General features: G+C 52.3%; 5 protein-coding genes across 7 annotated transcripts; 3 read left to right on the top strand and 2 right to left on the bottom strand.

Moving 5' to 3' along the window:
- Nucleotides 1-52: 52 nt before the first annotated feature.
- Nucleotides 53-2555, top strand: LOC120902208 (ran GTPase-activating protein). Its single transcript, XM_040310769.1, has 3 exons — nucleotides 53-503; nucleotides 631-953; nucleotides 1022-2555. Exons 1-3 carry the CDS (start codon nucleotides 398-400, stop codon nucleotides 2387-2389), a joined length of 1797 nt encoding a protein of 598 aa, XP_040166703.1. The 5' UTR covers nucleotides 53-397; the 3' UTR covers nucleotides 2390-2555.
- On the bottom strand, nucleotides 2424-3353 carry LOC120902212. The gene is made up of 2 exons (XM_040310773.1): nucleotides 2973-3353; nucleotides 2424-2905 (listed from the first exon to the last, which is right to left on the bottom strand). Exons 1-2 carry the CDS (start codon nucleotides 3269-3271, stop codon nucleotides 2581-2583), a joined length of 624 nt encoding a protein of 207 aa, XP_040166707.1. The 5' UTR covers nucleotides 3272-3353; the 3' UTR covers nucleotides 2424-2580.
- Nucleotides 3354-3502: 149 nt separating this feature from the next.
- LOC120902206 lies at nucleotides 3503-8496 on the bottom strand. 3 transcript variants are annotated; one of them, XM_040310767.1, is made up of 5 exons: nucleotides 8263-8496; nucleotides 7669-8189; nucleotides 7020-7548; nucleotides 6815-6953; nucleotides 3503-6732 (listed from the first exon to the last, which is right to left on the bottom strand). In XM_040310767.1, exons 2-5 carry the CDS (start codon nucleotides 8150-8152, stop codon nucleotides 3622-3624), a joined length of 4263 nt encoding a protein of 1420 aa, XP_040166701.1. In that variant the 5' UTR covers nucleotides 8153-8189; nucleotides 8263-8496; the 3' UTR covers nucleotides 3503-3621. The 3 variants fall into 3 exon arrangements, with proteins under 3 accessions (XP_040166701.1, XP_040166700.1, XP_040166699.1); XM_040310766.1 differs by having other exon boundaries at nucleotides 7020-8189; nucleotides 8244-8496; XM_040310765.1 differs by having other exon boundaries at nucleotides 7020-8189.
- Nucleotides 8497-8613: 117 nt separating this feature from the next.
- On the top strand, nucleotides 8614-12101 carry LOC120902207. The gene is made up of 7 exons (XM_040310768.1): nucleotides 8614-9276; nucleotides 9356-9502; nucleotides 9576-9728; nucleotides 9788-9929; nucleotides 10001-11331; nucleotides 11397-11499; nucleotides 11563-12101. Exons 1-7 carry the CDS (start codon nucleotides 8977-8979, stop codon nucleotides 12051-12053), a joined length of 2667 nt encoding a protein of 888 aa, XP_040166702.1. The 5' UTR covers nucleotides 8614-8976; the 3' UTR covers nucleotides 12054-12101.
- Nucleotides 12102-12257: 156 nt separating this feature from the next.
- On the top strand, nucleotides 12258-14236 carry LOC120901669 (serine--tRNA ligase, cytoplasmic). The gene is made up of 2 exons (XM_040309799.1): nucleotides 12258-13758; nucleotides 13822-14236. Exons 1-2 carry the CDS (start codon nucleotides 12400-12402, stop codon nucleotides 13972-13974), a joined length of 1512 nt encoding a protein of 503 aa, XP_040165733.1. The 5' UTR covers nucleotides 12258-12399; the 3' UTR covers nucleotides 13975-14236.
- The last annotated feature ends 55 nt before the right edge of the window (nucleotides 14237-14291 follow it).

The raw sequence follows: 14291 nt of genomic DNA, 5'->3' as shown, positions 1-14291 counted from the left end.
ATTTTTTTTAATGATTTTTAAAGAGACTTTGAACCTTTCTGCTTCATTCGTCTCTGCAGAAAATTGCACAGATTTGGAGCATTGGCGATGCATTTTGAAAGTGTGTTGTGACGGTTTTTGACGTTTCGAGCGAAGGTTTTTTTGCCCTGCGGGGACTGTCAAAGTGGCGGTTGCAATTTTTGACAGCGGCGGTAACCTTGAAGAGGAAAAAAACCGACAACGGTAAACATAACCTCCCGCCCGTTTTGCACCCGATAGACAAGCGACAGCATCAGCGGCGTATCGGCGTTTGTTTTACTTTGCCGTAGAAAAGACGCGCAAACACACTGAATTTCGCACGTGAACTGTGAAAAATTGTGAACAAGCACCGGCGTGTTGGTTTCCCCCAAAGAACGATATGGCGTCCTTTAACCTGACCTCGATAACGAGCGCACTGACCGATCTCGATCAGCACGGCGTCAAATGGGTCGGCAAAGCGTCGAAATGGGGAACGGAAGCGGAAGGTAAATATGTTCGCTCAGCACACACCTGCCCGGTGGTGGAAATGCAGTTGCGTGCAGGGATCGATTTAACACCACGATGTTGTCATGAGCATGTGTTTTCCCCCCTTTTGTGTTATATTATCCCCAGCCAAAGACCTGATCGATGCGATAAATGCGTGCAAGGATATGCGCTTTCTCAATCTGGAGGGCAACACGCTCGGCGTGGAAGCGGCCAAAGGCATTGCCAGAGCGCTGGAAAAGCACCCGGAGCTGAAGCAGGCCCTGTGGAAGGATCTGTTTACCGGGCGCATGAAGGAGGAGATCCCGATTGCGCTGAAGGCGCTGGGGCAGGGCATGATCACGGCCGGCGCCCAGCTGACCGTGCTGGACTGTTCCGACAATGCGCTCGGTCCGAACGGGATGGTGGGGCTGGTGGATCTGCTGAAGAGTGCCACATGCTACACGCTGGAGGTAGGGATCGGGCGGTGTGTGTGTGATTCCTTTGATGAGCCTTGCTAATTATTCATCCTTCTGAACAGCAACTGAAGCTAAACAACTGCGGTCTCGGCATCGAGGGCGGCACCATGCTTGCGAAAGCGCTGCTAGAAGGACACACCGCTAGCCGGAAGGTGGGCAAACCGCTCGCGCTGAAAGTGTTTATCGCCGGGCGCAATCGGTTGGAAAATGCGGGCGCCAAAGCGCTCTCGGAAATGTTCGCCACCGTCGGCACGCTCGAGCAGATCGAGATGCCACAGAACGGCATCTACCACGTGGGCATAACGGCGCTGTCGGATGCGTTCCGGGTGAACCGGAACCTGCGCATCCTGAACCTGAACGACAACACGATCGGGCCGAAGGGTGCGGCGGCCCTGTCCGTGGCCGTGCAGGATCTGCACCACCTGCGGGAGATAAACTTTGGCGACTGTTTGCTGAAAACGAAGGGCGCCGTACTGATCGGGGAGGCGCTGCACCAGGCACACACCGAGCTGGAGGTGATGGATTTCGGGTACAACGAAATCGGACCGGACGGGGGCTTTGCGCTAGTCAATGCGTCCGCCAACAAGGGCAGGCTGCGCTCGCTCGTGCTGAACGGCAACCAGTTCGGCGATGAGTGCTGCGAGCAGATGAAGGAGCTGATGCGAACCTACGAGCGCGACCGTGCCATGGAGCTGGAGGAGGATGCAGGCGATGTCGACGGGGAGGAAGAGGAAGAAGAGGACGACGATGATGGCGAGGAGGAGGAGGAAGAGGAAGAAGAGGACGATGAGGATGAGGAGGACGAAGACGAAGACGACGATGAAACGGCCGATGAGGACGAGGACGTGGATGAGACGGTGGAAGGGTACGGCGAGGGCGAGGAGGAGGATGCGGAGGAAGCACTGCTAACCCGCATGAAGCAGCACAGTATGAGCAAAACGAACGGCGGCACTGCCCACGACGCGTCCGCCGTGTCGATCGATCTCGACACAACGCTCCCGTGCACGGTCGATTCGTTCATCCGCCAGCACTACCCGTCGGAAACGCTGTTCCAGTCGCTGCCGGACAAGGACAAGGTGGCCGCCTTCCGCGACTACCTGAAAGCGATCCCGCAGGAAGACTACCTGGTGCACACGGCCTTCACCATCCTGAAGTGTTCGGATCTGTGCGAAAGCCAGCCGGATGCGCTCGCCGTTGCACTCGCCCTGTACAAGGATGCGTTCGAGTTTGCGCGGGCGAACAGGCGGCTGAAAAGCTTGCGCAACTTTTTGCTCATCCAGCTCGGGCTGCTCAAGTCGGAGGATCGGAGCTTCCGGCCAAACTACAACGTGCAGAACTGTCAGCGGGCGTTGCGCGACGCGCTCAAGCAGAATCTAATACCGGAGGAGGAGACTAGCATGTTCAAGACGTTCCTCGATCACAAGGTATAATGGCACCAAAGGTTCTCTGTGCGTGTGGTGTTAATGCCGATGTAAATGAGATTTGTTTACTTTTTAATTATTTAAAAACATACATGATTCCAAGAAAATTGAATTGCAAAAAAAAACGAAGTATAAATCTCGCCTCAAAACGATCCAAAAATTGACGCTCCTATAACGATAACGATCTCTTCGATTCCTTTTTAATGCTCCGAAACATTCCAGCATGCGTAGGTAATGAAACACGCCTGCTGGCCACTCTCCTCTTCGTTGTTGTTGTGCTGGTCGTTCTCGATCGTCTGCTTGGCGACTGGTAAATATCTACGCCGGAATTCAACTTTCGTGCAGTGCACGATCGTTTTAACCATCCGCTCCGTGTCGTAGTGAGCGTAGGAGAAGGACACGTTCGAGACGGGAACCATTCGCGGAACGCAATACGCTGTCGACACGAGGACATCATCCGGACAATCCATCTGCACGAAGGCTAGAAATCGTTCCATCGACACCGGGATGGTCGGTTCATTACGTCTGAGGAACAATGAAATGGGTAACACACTACTCGTCGATCAAAGATCATAATTCCTGGCATACGTACAGCTTTATATCGGATCCTTCAAATATCTGCACAGCCAGCTGTGGAGACTGTTCTTTGGAGCAATCTTTGGCGCCATCGGAAGACGACGGGATGTGTTTGTAAATGCATGCCGACACCTTGAAACGACTCCGCGATGGATTGACGATCGGTACGAGGAGCTCGTTGTTGTTGAGATCGGTAAACAGGTTCGAGCTGCCGGAAGTAGCCGACGAATAGCGTCGTCGCCGCTTGCGGCTGTTAAACGGAGACGATCGATCAAGATAATTCATTCGAATCATAAAGGATCGAAGCGAAGCCATCGCGATTTGGTAGTTCCTATCACTAAAACTAGTCAAATAATGGACAGAACAAGCATAACACGTATCTTACGGAATGGTGAACTCTCGCTACTGCTGCGTCAGTGCTTAAAATGGCTAAAAGCGATGGCGGATTCGGTACAGCACGGTGTCCTTCAAGATGAAAAAGATGTGATTGTATGTGCCCATACTCATGACGTCCCAAAAAGCAACTCAAAAAAAAATACTAATTTATTTCATTTCAACACAATTCTCATGTTAAATTATTTATTATATACAACTATTAAAGTCCACACGGTTGCTTTCAAAATGCATTTAACACTGGCATAAAACTAACGGTCGCGTATTACATTCTACGCAAGATCGTTTGGAGGTGGATTGTCCTCCGTCGATCGTTCGGACGGTGCACGGCGCCGTTGGAAAATCTTCATCAACACACTATTACCTCCGATCGGTGTGATTCGTCGTATCGTGCGTTCCTGCTGGGGCTGTGCGGGTGGCGGTGCGGACTGGTGAACCGTATGATGCACTGGATCAGCATTTCTGGTCACATCAGAGGCGTGGCACGTGGTGGGCGATTGATTTGTCACCTCTGTGCCACCCGGAGGACTGTCAGACATTCCGAGTTCTAGCAGCGTAATACGCAGGTCGTTCATCTGCTCGCCACGTGTATGGTGCAGTTTTACCAGCTGCTGGTTAATGTCCATACGCTCCGAGTTGAGCTGCATGATCATTGCGTCGATTTGCGCCTTGCGGTTGTACAGGTCCATCGTTTCCGCATCGATCGATTGTAGCCGCTCGGTGATCTCATACAAAGGTTGGAATCGAGTCGGCTGCTGTGTCGGCTGTGGAGTTGCCACTCTACGATGAGTGGCAGGTTGTTCTTGCTCTTGTGCCTGTTCTTGTACCTGTTCCTGGGAAGCACTTCTATCGCCATAGCGTTCCATTTCCATCGGTACACATTTCTGTTCGGAATCACCACCCAAAATGTACTCCTCGGTCGCCGTTGAGGTATCGAGAGGTGGTTCTGGTGACGGAATCCGTTCTATATCTTCCTTGCTATCCACGATCGGCTCTGTTGCTGGGAGATTCGAGATCGATACACTATCCAATGTGGCAGCACTTTGCTGACTTGCTGGTGGTTCTGAGCTACACTGATGGTTCGTTGCCTCTGCTAAAGGACGTTCCTCTGGATCCTCATTCAAAACGCCTTCTACAAAGGATGTGTCTGGTGTGCTGAATTCCTGTGAAATCGATGCCGAACGAACTCTTATGCACGGCCGATTCACTTCAGCGGAAGAGTTGGGGGAAGCTTGTACCGGTTCTGAGGTTATAACATCATCCCCATCACCAGGTTCACCACCACCACCGTCTTCGCCAGTTTTGGAGGTATAGTGATCGTATGCTTCGTTCAAAATCTGATCCTCCCCTGACAGTGAGGAAACGGACGAGATACGCTCCGATGCACCGGAATGCGGTTCACCATTCTTTTCCGCCGCCTCACGACTGCAGATCATATCGGGGCTATTGGCCTGCATCCAACGGTTCCATCGCAGCTTGTTCTTCGGCACCTTTCCCATGTGCGTATCCGGCACGATGGGAGGATTGGTGCTACATTCGTTTGTCATGTTGGGTGCTGTTTCAATCTGCCACTGTCCTTCAGCTGGCATCGTGTCCACCGGCGTGGTAGCATTCTTTCTTTTCCGATTTACATCCTTTGGTGGCAGAAGTTGTACTTTAGCAAAGGGCAACGCTTTGCGCAGCGAAGGACAAACCATCGCCAAATAGTCATTGTTACGCAAACGGTCCACAATCACTTCACCATCTTCCGATATTATTCGCGTATCGCCCTTCTTGCTCAGAATATCTTCCAGATGTTTTTCAATCGCGCTTTTACAGCGCTTTTTACGCCGCTCGATGAGTCGTTGAAAGATAGGGATGTTGCTGTGTTGCTGCTGCTCCTGTCCGGTTGGTGTAGCAGTAGTAGTAGTGGCTGGTGCAGCTGCAGTGTCCGTCGCTTGATCGGAATTATTGAGTTGATTCTGTATGCTATCATCGTCGTTTGCAGTGGTTGGCGTTTGACTGGGAAGTGGCACGTTGAGACTAATGTCACTATTTGTTTCTAATCTTGTTGAACCATTGCTGTGCAATTGCCCAACACCACCAGAAGCGAGTTGTTCGGTTCTATCAGCGCTTTGTTCTTTGTCAATGAGCGCCGCTTCTTCATGATCGTCTAATCGTCTGTTGAGCTCCTCTACCGTGCTGATTCTTAAAAAGGGAACATTCTTTTCAACCCGCGTCGGTTCTACTTGTGGCGGGTTGCTTTCCATCACTGAGTTAGTATTTAATTGATTAATATAAGCCGAAGGTGTTTCTTGAACTTTCAAAATCTTTGATCTATTGCGTTCCTTGGGGGATATTTTATGCTTTGGAGCAGCACGTATGCTACTTTCTTGAGGGATGTTTGTTGCTACATTGTTGTTAATTTGCCCTTCGACAGTTTTAAGCGTGGACACAGTCTGTACGCCACCCTTCCCGTTCACGCCCTTGCCTTTAGGGCTTTTCATGCGATTGGGTGTTTTCGCTTTAGCGGGCGGAATAGTCACTACCGGGCTCTCGGCATCGTCTATGCATATTATTGCATTGCCATTTGGTACACTCTTTTGGTTCTTGCGCCCTGGCGTGGTAGGTGACGGTTTGTGAGCGACTCGCACCTTTGTGAGAGTTCTGTTGGAAGATTCCGCCATTTCCTCCTGGTTTGTTGTACCCCACGGCACGGCAGTGCCGAATATTGGCCCCAGCATTCCATTTCCCTCCACGGGCTGGGAGTCTTTAGCAGCGTCTGCCACCTGCTCGAACGGTTCCGAGTCCGTGTGGGTTAAATCTTCCAAATCCAAGTCCAACGCCTGTCCGATCTGTGCCAACAGGGCCGGCGGTATCTTGTTCGCATCGATCGCCTCATCCGGCTCCACGCTTCCGTCCCCATCGACGCTCGCACTTCCCAGCTCATTCAGGCCGATCGTTTTCAGCTGCTTCCGCACCTCGGCACGCAGCTTATTTTGCGCGTGTCGGTTCAGTGCCGTCTCGTACTTGCCGCCCGGATTGTCGATGATCTGCTTCAGGTCGTACTTGCTCATGGTGGTCAGCTGGTTAATTAGCTTCTTCGTCACCTGTTCGGCACTCTTCTGCAGCAGGGCAGAGTCGGCCGCGTTTACCACGGCTGCGTCACGCATAGAGGCTTGCGTTTCTTCGTCCGCTTGCTTTTCCGACTCCGTCTTGGAGCTTTCCGTTGCTGCACTGTCCGCACTGGCCGATGCGAGCGCTGCGGCTTCCGTCTGTTTGAAGGGAACATTAAGGTACGTCGTTTCCTGCATGGAAGCCGCCTTAGAAAGCATCCGCATTGCTTCGTCCGCAATCAGCTTGTCGATGAACGACATGGGCCGTTCGGGCTGGGGCTGGTTACTCTGGAAAGGAAAGGGAAAGCGTGGTTGAAAATGTTGATCGTGAAACACTGTAAAGAACTGCTCCAAACCGGCTGGTACATACTTCACGCTTGTCATATTTCATCAATTGATTGAAAAAGAAATGAAAAGCTTCAGCAGAGCTTTCCCTAGAATTGTGTGAATATTTCCCAGCATTCGTTCGTGACGTCTCGCCCCATCGAGATCTGTTCGGTCGTGAGCTCCTGTGATGGTTAGAATGGAATTAACAATCAATTCACCTATAGCCCCTCCAAACGAATCTTACTTACCCGGGGGATCTACGTTCTCTCCAGGGACGACGGCCGGTGTAAGCTGCCGATCCTCGTCCCCCTCCTGACGAACCCGTTCTCGATCGCTCGTCTTCGTGGTGCCGTTTTTCATCGGATCCGTGCGACCCATACCGGCTTTGTTCGTGGGAAGAATGCCGGCTGTAGGGACTGTCACGTCTCCAGACACGATTGCCATAGCGATCATTTTGCGACTGATGCCGTTTTTTATATCGGTCTGAGTTACGGTGCCGATACCTGTCCGGTGATCCACGGGACGTCCCTTCGCCTTTACTCGACTTCCACGGTGCTCGTTCCGGCGATCCATTGCCCCGGGATGACTCTTCGTCTTTATTTGTCCTCCATGGCGCTCTTTCCGGTGATCCATTGTCTCTGGACGGTCCTAAGCCTTTACTCGACTTCCACGGTGCTCTTTCCGATGATCCGCTCCCACGGGACTCCCCTTCGCCTTTACTCGATATCCACGATGTTCTTTCGGGTGACCTCCACGGTGCGTTCTCCGGTGAGCCAGTTCTCGGGGACGAGCCTTCGTCTTTATTCGTCCTCCACGGTGCATTCTCAGGTGATGCATTCCCCCTGGACCACTCTTCGCCTTTACTCGTCCTCCACGGTGCGTTCTCCTGTGAGCCAGTTCTCGGGGACGAGCCTTCGTCTTTATTCGTCCTCCACGGTGCATTCTCAGGTGATCCATTTCCCCTGGACGATCCCACGCCTTTACTCGACTTCCACGGCGCTCGTTCCGGCGATCCATTGCTTCGGATCGGTCCTTCGTCTATATTCAACCTCCATGGTGCTGTTTCCGGAGATCCATTGCCTCTGGACGACCCTTCGTCTTTATTTCTCCTCCATGGCGCTCTTTCCGGTGATCCATTACCTCGGCACGACCCTTCATCTATATCCAACCTCCATGGTGCTCTTTCAGGAGATCCACTCCCACGGGACGCTCCTTCGCCTTTATTCGACCTCCACAGAGCGTTTTCCGGTGCTCCAATTCTCCTGGACGACCCTTCGTCATTATTCGATTCCGGAGCTCCATTGTCGCGGGACGACCCTTCGCCTTTGCTCGACTTCCACGGTGCGCTCTCCTCGTTCCGGCTCTTATCGGGAGGGCTCATAGTGCAACAGGAACCATGTGGCACACTAGACCAGAGGCTGCAAGCACATTTGGTTTGTTAATTTAGATCTTACGAACAGGTTTTTACCTACATGACTGTATGCAACTAACGTTCAATATTCCGCACCACGATTCCCGATGAAGGTTATGGTGTCTGGCAGTGTCCTTCGATTCTACATTCACTTCTTCCGATTTATTTAACGAGAGTAACAATATTCCACGGCGCTATCGTAGCTACACAATCGGCTATCCATGCTCCATGGGAGGCAATATTACAGGAACAAAAGCAATGTTCTGTGAATTTATGTTTTTGCGCGGCACAAAACCACGACTGTGCGGGCAGTCGGCAGTGTGAACTGTTTTGTAATGTTTACTTCGCTGAAACGGGGCGGCTGTTATTGTATTGGTGTGCGTATGTCAACGAAGAGTATGCGGCGCAGTACGGCATGACACACAGCCACACTTCAACAGTCTAAAATTGTTCGTAAAGAAGAGCAATTTTGTTTTAATGTAAAAGTGTAATGTTATAAAAGATTTATCATCAAAAATGATTGAAAAGATCGAAAACAATCCCAAATACAAGTGAATGAAGCAGGCAAGCCGCTGTGTGATCGATGTGTCAAACGTTGTTTACACCTCGAGCCCCCTACGGAAGACGGCTTTGTTTGTGAGCAAAAGCTAGCCGCTGGTAGCACAATTGCCGGGTGTTGTTGCGTAAAATTAATCACAATTTTAGCTGCGGAAAACCCCGATGAGACGGACCCGTATTTCCTATCAGCCCCCTGCTTAGTTTTGTGACGGTGACTGTGTATTAAGGGTGCGGAAATGCGGATGGCGGGCACAATGAAACCAAGCCCCAAAAAGTCCTCCTCGAAGGTGAAACAGCGCACCAAATCTTCGAGCAGTGGCACCAACGCAAACAACAACAACAACAACAGCAGCAGTACTCCCAGCTCCAATCAGCAAAATGCCGCCGGTACTGCCGTGTCCGGTGCCGGGCAAACGTCGGCAGCCAACAGCAATCAGAGCCAACAGCAGCACCTACATCCACCACCGAAGCAGGCTGTGCCGCACAGTGATTCGTCCGGGAACGATGTGTCGAATATGGGTTCGGCCAAGGACAAGGTATGGTTGCACAGGGGGAGAGGATCGCACCGAACCGATTGCACCGATTGCCTAACTTAAATTGATGCCTTCTTTGCAGACTTCATATAAATCGTACGCCGGGCTTAGTTCACGCTCCGTGCGGACTGCCTGGGAGCAGCACGACAAGCAGGAGACGGAAGTAGCGCCCGATGTGTACACCAAGCTGGCGGAAGATGCTACCTACAAGCTGTGGGAGCTGACCAATGTAAGCGCACCGTGCACTGTGTGCGGAAAAGGACGATTCTTTACCATAATTTCCCCATTTCAATTCACTTTAGAGCATCAAAACATACAGCCGCCATTCGAGCGGGCGCGTTACGTTCGATCTGGTGAACGAGGTGCTGAAGGATTCCGACGTGCCACCGATCGTGGGAGCAAACAGTCAACCGTGGGACAAGATCGAATACGATGGTGCATACTTTTTCAACTCGGTTAGTAGTTGGTTGGTGCAAATTGTGAGCAAATGAAACGGCTTCTTTTTCACGCGCAGGATGAGGTGCTTGATTTGCGCGAGGAATACATCAAACACATATCGCTGGAGCAGCACAATGTGCCAGTGCTTACCACCACCTGGATGGCGGAGGCAGACATTGCGGAAGATCTCATTGCGATGCACAATAACATATGCGATGGTGAGTTTTTTGCCCGCAAAAGGGCATATCCGAGCGGGAATCGTTTAATATGTTTGTCACCCTGCTTGCAGCCATTTTTATAGGCGATGAAGCGAGCTTCAACACAGCGATCGACATACTGCAATACAACCGGCACACACCTTCGCTGATGAAGCTGCTGCTAACGAAAGCGATCGAGATGCTTGGCTTCGAGTACACCGAGGCAACGTTGCGGCGCACGTTGGTGTACCTGGAAGCGCTGGTGCAGAACTACCACGTGGCGCATTCGGATCTAACGCTGGAGCTAAGCCTGCTGAGTCAGCTGTTCGTCAACTTGCTCGTTGGCCCAGCCGGATACGTTCATGCGAAGCTAATGCAACCGAATGATCCCGTTCCGAGACCGGTAACGTCACTCGTTGGCAGCGATCCGCAACAGCAACCGCAACAGCAGCAGCAGCAACAGCAGCAGGTGCTGGACAACATATCCCCCCTGTTTAACAATCCGATGGCGCTGCTGGAGAACAACTTACCGCCGGCGGAGGACTCGAACAACTCCAACTCGAACGCCACCGAGGAGCTTCTGCGCAGCATCGAAAACATTAAGGACGGGGCGGACGGGATCGATCTCAACAACAAGGACGATTACGAGGCGCTCTTCTCGATGGTGCTGGGCAAGCAGGAGGGCGTGGACGAGGGTATGGTCGGCACGGAATCGATGGCCGACGGTGTGGTGGATGGATTTCAGGTCAAGTCGGAATTCGACCCCGAAGCGTTCGAGGCCAACGCGTCGAACTTTATCGTACAGCAAGCGTCCGGGTCGGTGGTTGGGCCGGGCGGACACACCGCCCATCCCGGCACAATGGCCGATCCGGGCATGCTAACGAACGAGATGCTTAACTCGCTCGCTGCTAGTGCGGCGGCTGCTGCTGCTGCGGCAACGGGAGCATCGGTAAACAGTGATATGGCCATGTTTCATATCAAACCGGACCCGGGTAAGCCGAAGCTTGATTCCGGCACGCCGCCCACCATCATCGACGCCGATCCGGAAGAGAACGTTAGCTTACCAATGTCCGAGAGCAGCGATGGCGGCGGCGAGGTGAACAATCCCAACTCGACAACGCTGGAAAGTGAAAACATTACCACGCTGATCTGTGAGGACTATCTGGTGGATGGTGTCTGCCGGGTGGTTGGATTGTGCGCAAGTAAATGGGGCTTTGTGGAGCAGGAGTGCACGTTTCTGCTCGTGGAGCGATTGCAGCGCTACTTTCAAGAACGGAAAACGGCCACCGTGGACTACAACTGGTTGTCGCGCATTTTTCGTGGCTTGTGGGCGATCGGGGAGTTTGCGCTGAGGGAACTGCTGCCCTACTTTTACTACATCGACAGTCAGACGATCCCGGAGTGTTTGGTACCCCATTTTAATGTAAGTTTTAATTGGCAGTACTTGTTCCGTGCTTAAAACCTATCTTCTTTTGCCTTCCTTTACAGACTGCAGGAATTTTCATGAACGGCCGTTCGGACATCTTTTTCTACGAATATTTGTACGACATTTGTGGGGACAGTTTGGGACCGTTTATGTTCAGCTACGATCGTAAGTGTTGCTCGCTGTGATTTCTCCCGATTTGGGTTGTTAATTATTACCTGTCTTTTTTAGAATACATCGAAAAGCAGTGCTTGAAGTACCACAGGAAAAGGCTAAAAATTATAGCCAACAAAAGCTGCTATAAAGTTGCGGCAAAGGTAGTTCCCAAGCGGTTGCCTGCCTACATCCCTCGGGCAGCTAAGGCAAAACCCACCCTACAGGAAGCGTTTGAAAACCACAGCGAAAAGCGATTGCCGCCACTCTCGTCTCCAAATCAAGCTCCAAAGGCACAGTTTGGGTTTCGGTTTGCCGGCTGCCGGCCAATTCCGTTAAAAACGGCACAAAGTCGTCAGAAATCCGTATCTGCGGCAGCGAGTGCATCCATCACAAACAGCAGCATGCCGCTAGGAACAGAAACGGTCGAAGGAATGCTGAAGCAAAATACTCCACTGTTGAGCTCGTTCAACTCGAAAATAGTCGTAGCGCGAAGGCGACTCCTTTCACCGGCTACAAATGAACCGCCAAAGCGGCACGTGTTTTGTTACGGATCGTGCACGATTTAAATGTTGAACTGAAAGTGCAGCGTAATAAATTGGGAACTACTTAAAATATTCGATGTTGTTTTGATTGATTTTGTTAACCGCAATTGAAACGGCTTTTTAAATCGTGATTTGTCCGCCACGCTACCATTCGTTTCGCTTGTCATTCGACTACTGCTGTCATCTGCAAAACCAAAACAAATCACCACAGCTGTCAAACTCGTTCGGCTTGTCAGCCACGTTTATTCCCAAAGCATTTGCGTACGGCGTTGCGGCAGTGCGGCTGAAAATCGTCCTAAAATTTCATCATCCGCCCAATTTGGCATACCGCACAAACCACTTTCAGATTGTTACCTAGGCTGCCGTAAAAATGGTGCTCGATTTGGATCTGTTCCGCAGCGACAAGGGTCACGATCCGGAGAAGATCCGGGAGAACCAGACGAAGCGCTTCAAGGATGTGGCACTGGTCGAGACGGTCATCGAGCAGGACAAGGAGTGGCGCCGGTGCCGCTTCAACATGGACAACTACAACAAGCTGAAGAATCTGTGCAGCAAGGAGATCGGCGAGAAGATGAAGAAAAAGGAACCGCAGGGCGATGAGAGCGAGCCGCTGCCGCAGTCAGTCCAGGACCAGTTGCGCGAGATGCAGCTGACCTCGCTGAAGGAGCTGACCGTTAACCAGATCAAGAAGGTGCGCACACTGATCGACGCAGCAGTGGTGGAAAATGAGCAGCAAATGAAGGAGGTGGAGGCGAAGAGGAACGCGGCACTGCGCGAGGTCGGCAACCATCTGCACGAGAGCGTCCCGGTCAGCAACGACGAGGACGAGAACCGGGTGGAGCGCACGTTCGGGAACTGTGAGACGCGCCTGAAGTACTCGCACGTCGATCTGATCGTGATGATAGACGGTATGAACGGGGACAAGGGTGCGGTGGTGTCCGGCGGTCGGGGCTACTTCCTTACCGGGCCGGCCGTATTCCTCGAGCAGGCACTGATCCAGCACGCGCTGCACAGTCTGTACGCGAAAGACTACACGCCACTGTACACGCCGTTCTTCATGCGCAAGGAGGTGATGCAGGAGGTGGCGCAGCTGTCCCAGTTCGACGAGGAGCTGTACAAGGTGGTCGGCAAGGGCAGCGAGCGGGCCGAGGACGGTACGGCGACGGACGAGAAGTATCTGATTGCAACCTCGGAGCAACCGATTGCCGCGTACCATCGGGATGAGTGGATCCCGGAAGCGTCACTGCCGATCAAGTACGCCGGGCTGTCCACCTGCTTCCGGCAGGAGGTCGGGTCGCACGGCCGCGACACCCGCGGCATCTTCCGGGTGCACCAGTTCGAGAAGGTGGAACAGTTCGTGCTGACCTCGCCGCACGACAACAAATCGTGGGAGATGATGGACGAAATGATCGGCAACGCGGAGGCGTTCTGCCAGTCGCTGGGCATTCCGTACCGCGTGGTGAACATTGTGTCCGGTGCGCTGAATCATGCCGCCTCGAAAAAGCTCGACCTGGAGGCATGGTTTGCCGGGTCGGGTGCGTTCAGGGAGTTGGTATCGTGCAGCAACTGCTTGGACTATCAGGCCCGCCGGCTGCTGGTGCGTTACGGCCAAACGAAGAAGATGAATGCGGCTGTGGACTATGTGCACATGCTGAATGCGACCATGTGCGCTACGACGCGTGTGATTTGCGCCATCCTCGAAACACATCAAACGGAAACGGGCGTAAAGGTAAGATGGGAGGGGAAGGCTATTCTTTAGAAGGATATTGTTAACATTATCGAATTTACATAGGTCCCCGAGGTGCTCCAGAAGTACATGCCGGAGAAGTATCGCGAAGAGATTCCGTTCGTGAAGCCAGCCCCGATCGACGTGGAGCAGGCTGCGGCCGAGGCAAAGAAGGGCGGCAAGAAGGGCGGTGAAAAGAAGAGCGGAACGGCTGCATAAAAGACATACACTGGCATAGGTTAATCGAAATCGATCTTCAACCCAATAGCGACGTCATTAAGCACATGTCGATCGGGCATACGTACTAGAATCGCCGCCGTCGTCGTCTAATTTATTTCAAATTTACTCAGTTCTACCATGAATCCGGCGCTGAAGGCATTTAGACAGTGCATTTGCTTGAAGCTGAAGCTCTATCGGTAATAAAGTGTTGTTCCCCATCCGCTTGTGCAGCTGCTGCTGAAGTGGATCACTAAGCAAAAAAGGTGGTTATTTTTCCTCCCATCCGGAAATGTGGAAGTAAGACGAACGCGTGAGCA

The sequence above is a fragment of the Anopheles arabiensis genome, chromosome 3 (genome assembly GCF_016920715.1).
Source record: "Anopheles arabiensis isolate DONGOLA chromosome 3, AaraD3, whole genome shotgun sequence".
Lineage (NCBI taxonomy): Eukaryota > Metazoa > Arthropoda > Insecta > Diptera > Culicidae > Anopheles > Anopheles arabiensis.
This window is presented reverse-complemented; position numbering and strand designations above follow the sequence as displayed.

Bases quoted from the DNA above. Each gene is read 5' to 3' on its own strand.
- LOC120902208 (XM_040310769.1), top strand. From the start codon at position 398: ATGGCGTCCTTTAACCTGACCTCGATAACGAGCGCACTGACCGATCTC. The intron at 504-630 runs GTAAATATGTTC...TATTATCCCCAG, and splicing joins ATGGGGAACGGAAGCGGAAG to CCAAAGACCTGATCGATGCG. The intron at 954-1,021 runs GTAGGGATCGGG...CCTTCTGAACAG, and splicing joins CCACATGCTACACGCTGGAG to CAACTGAAGCTAAACAACTG.
- LOC120902212 (XM_040310773.1), bottom strand. From the start codon at position 3,271: ATGGCTTCGCTTCGATCCTTTATGATTCGAATGAATTATCTTGATCGA. The intron at 2,906-2,972 runs GTACGTATGCCA...ATTGTTCCTCAG, and splicing joins GAAGGATCCGATATAAAGCT to ACGTAATGAACCGACCATCC.
- LOC120902206 (XM_040310766.1), bottom strand. From the start codon at position 8,152: ATGAGCCCTCCCGATAAGAGCCGGAACGAGGAGAGCGCACCGTGGAAG. The intron at 6,954-7,019 runs GTAAGTAAGATT...TAACCATCACAG, and splicing joins AGAGAACGTAGATCCCCCGG to GAGCTCACGACCGAACAGAT. The intron at 6,733-6,814 runs GTATGTACCAGC...TTTCCTTTCCAG, and splicing joins TGAAATATGACAAGCGTGAA to AGTAACCAGCCCCAGCCCGA.
- LOC120902207 (XM_040310768.1), top strand. From the start codon at position 8,977: ATGCGGATGGCGGGCACAATGAAACCAAGCCCCAAAAAGTCCTCCTCG. The intron at 9,277-9,355 runs GTATGGTTGCAC...CCTTCTTTGCAG, and splicing joins TGGGTTCGGCCAAGGACAAG to ACTTCATATAAATCGTACGC. The intron at 9,503-9,575 runs GTAAGCGCACCG...AATTCACTTTAG, and splicing joins AGCTGTGGGAGCTGACCAAT to AGCATCAAAACATACAGCCG.
- LOC120901669 (XM_040309799.1), top strand. From the start codon at position 12,400: ATGGTGCTCGATTTGGATCTGTTCCGCAGCGACAAGGGTCACGATCCG. The intron at 13,759-13,821 runs GTAAGATGGGAG...GAATTTACATAG, and splicing joins AAACGGAAACGGGCGTAAAG to GTCCCCGAGGTGCTCCAGAA.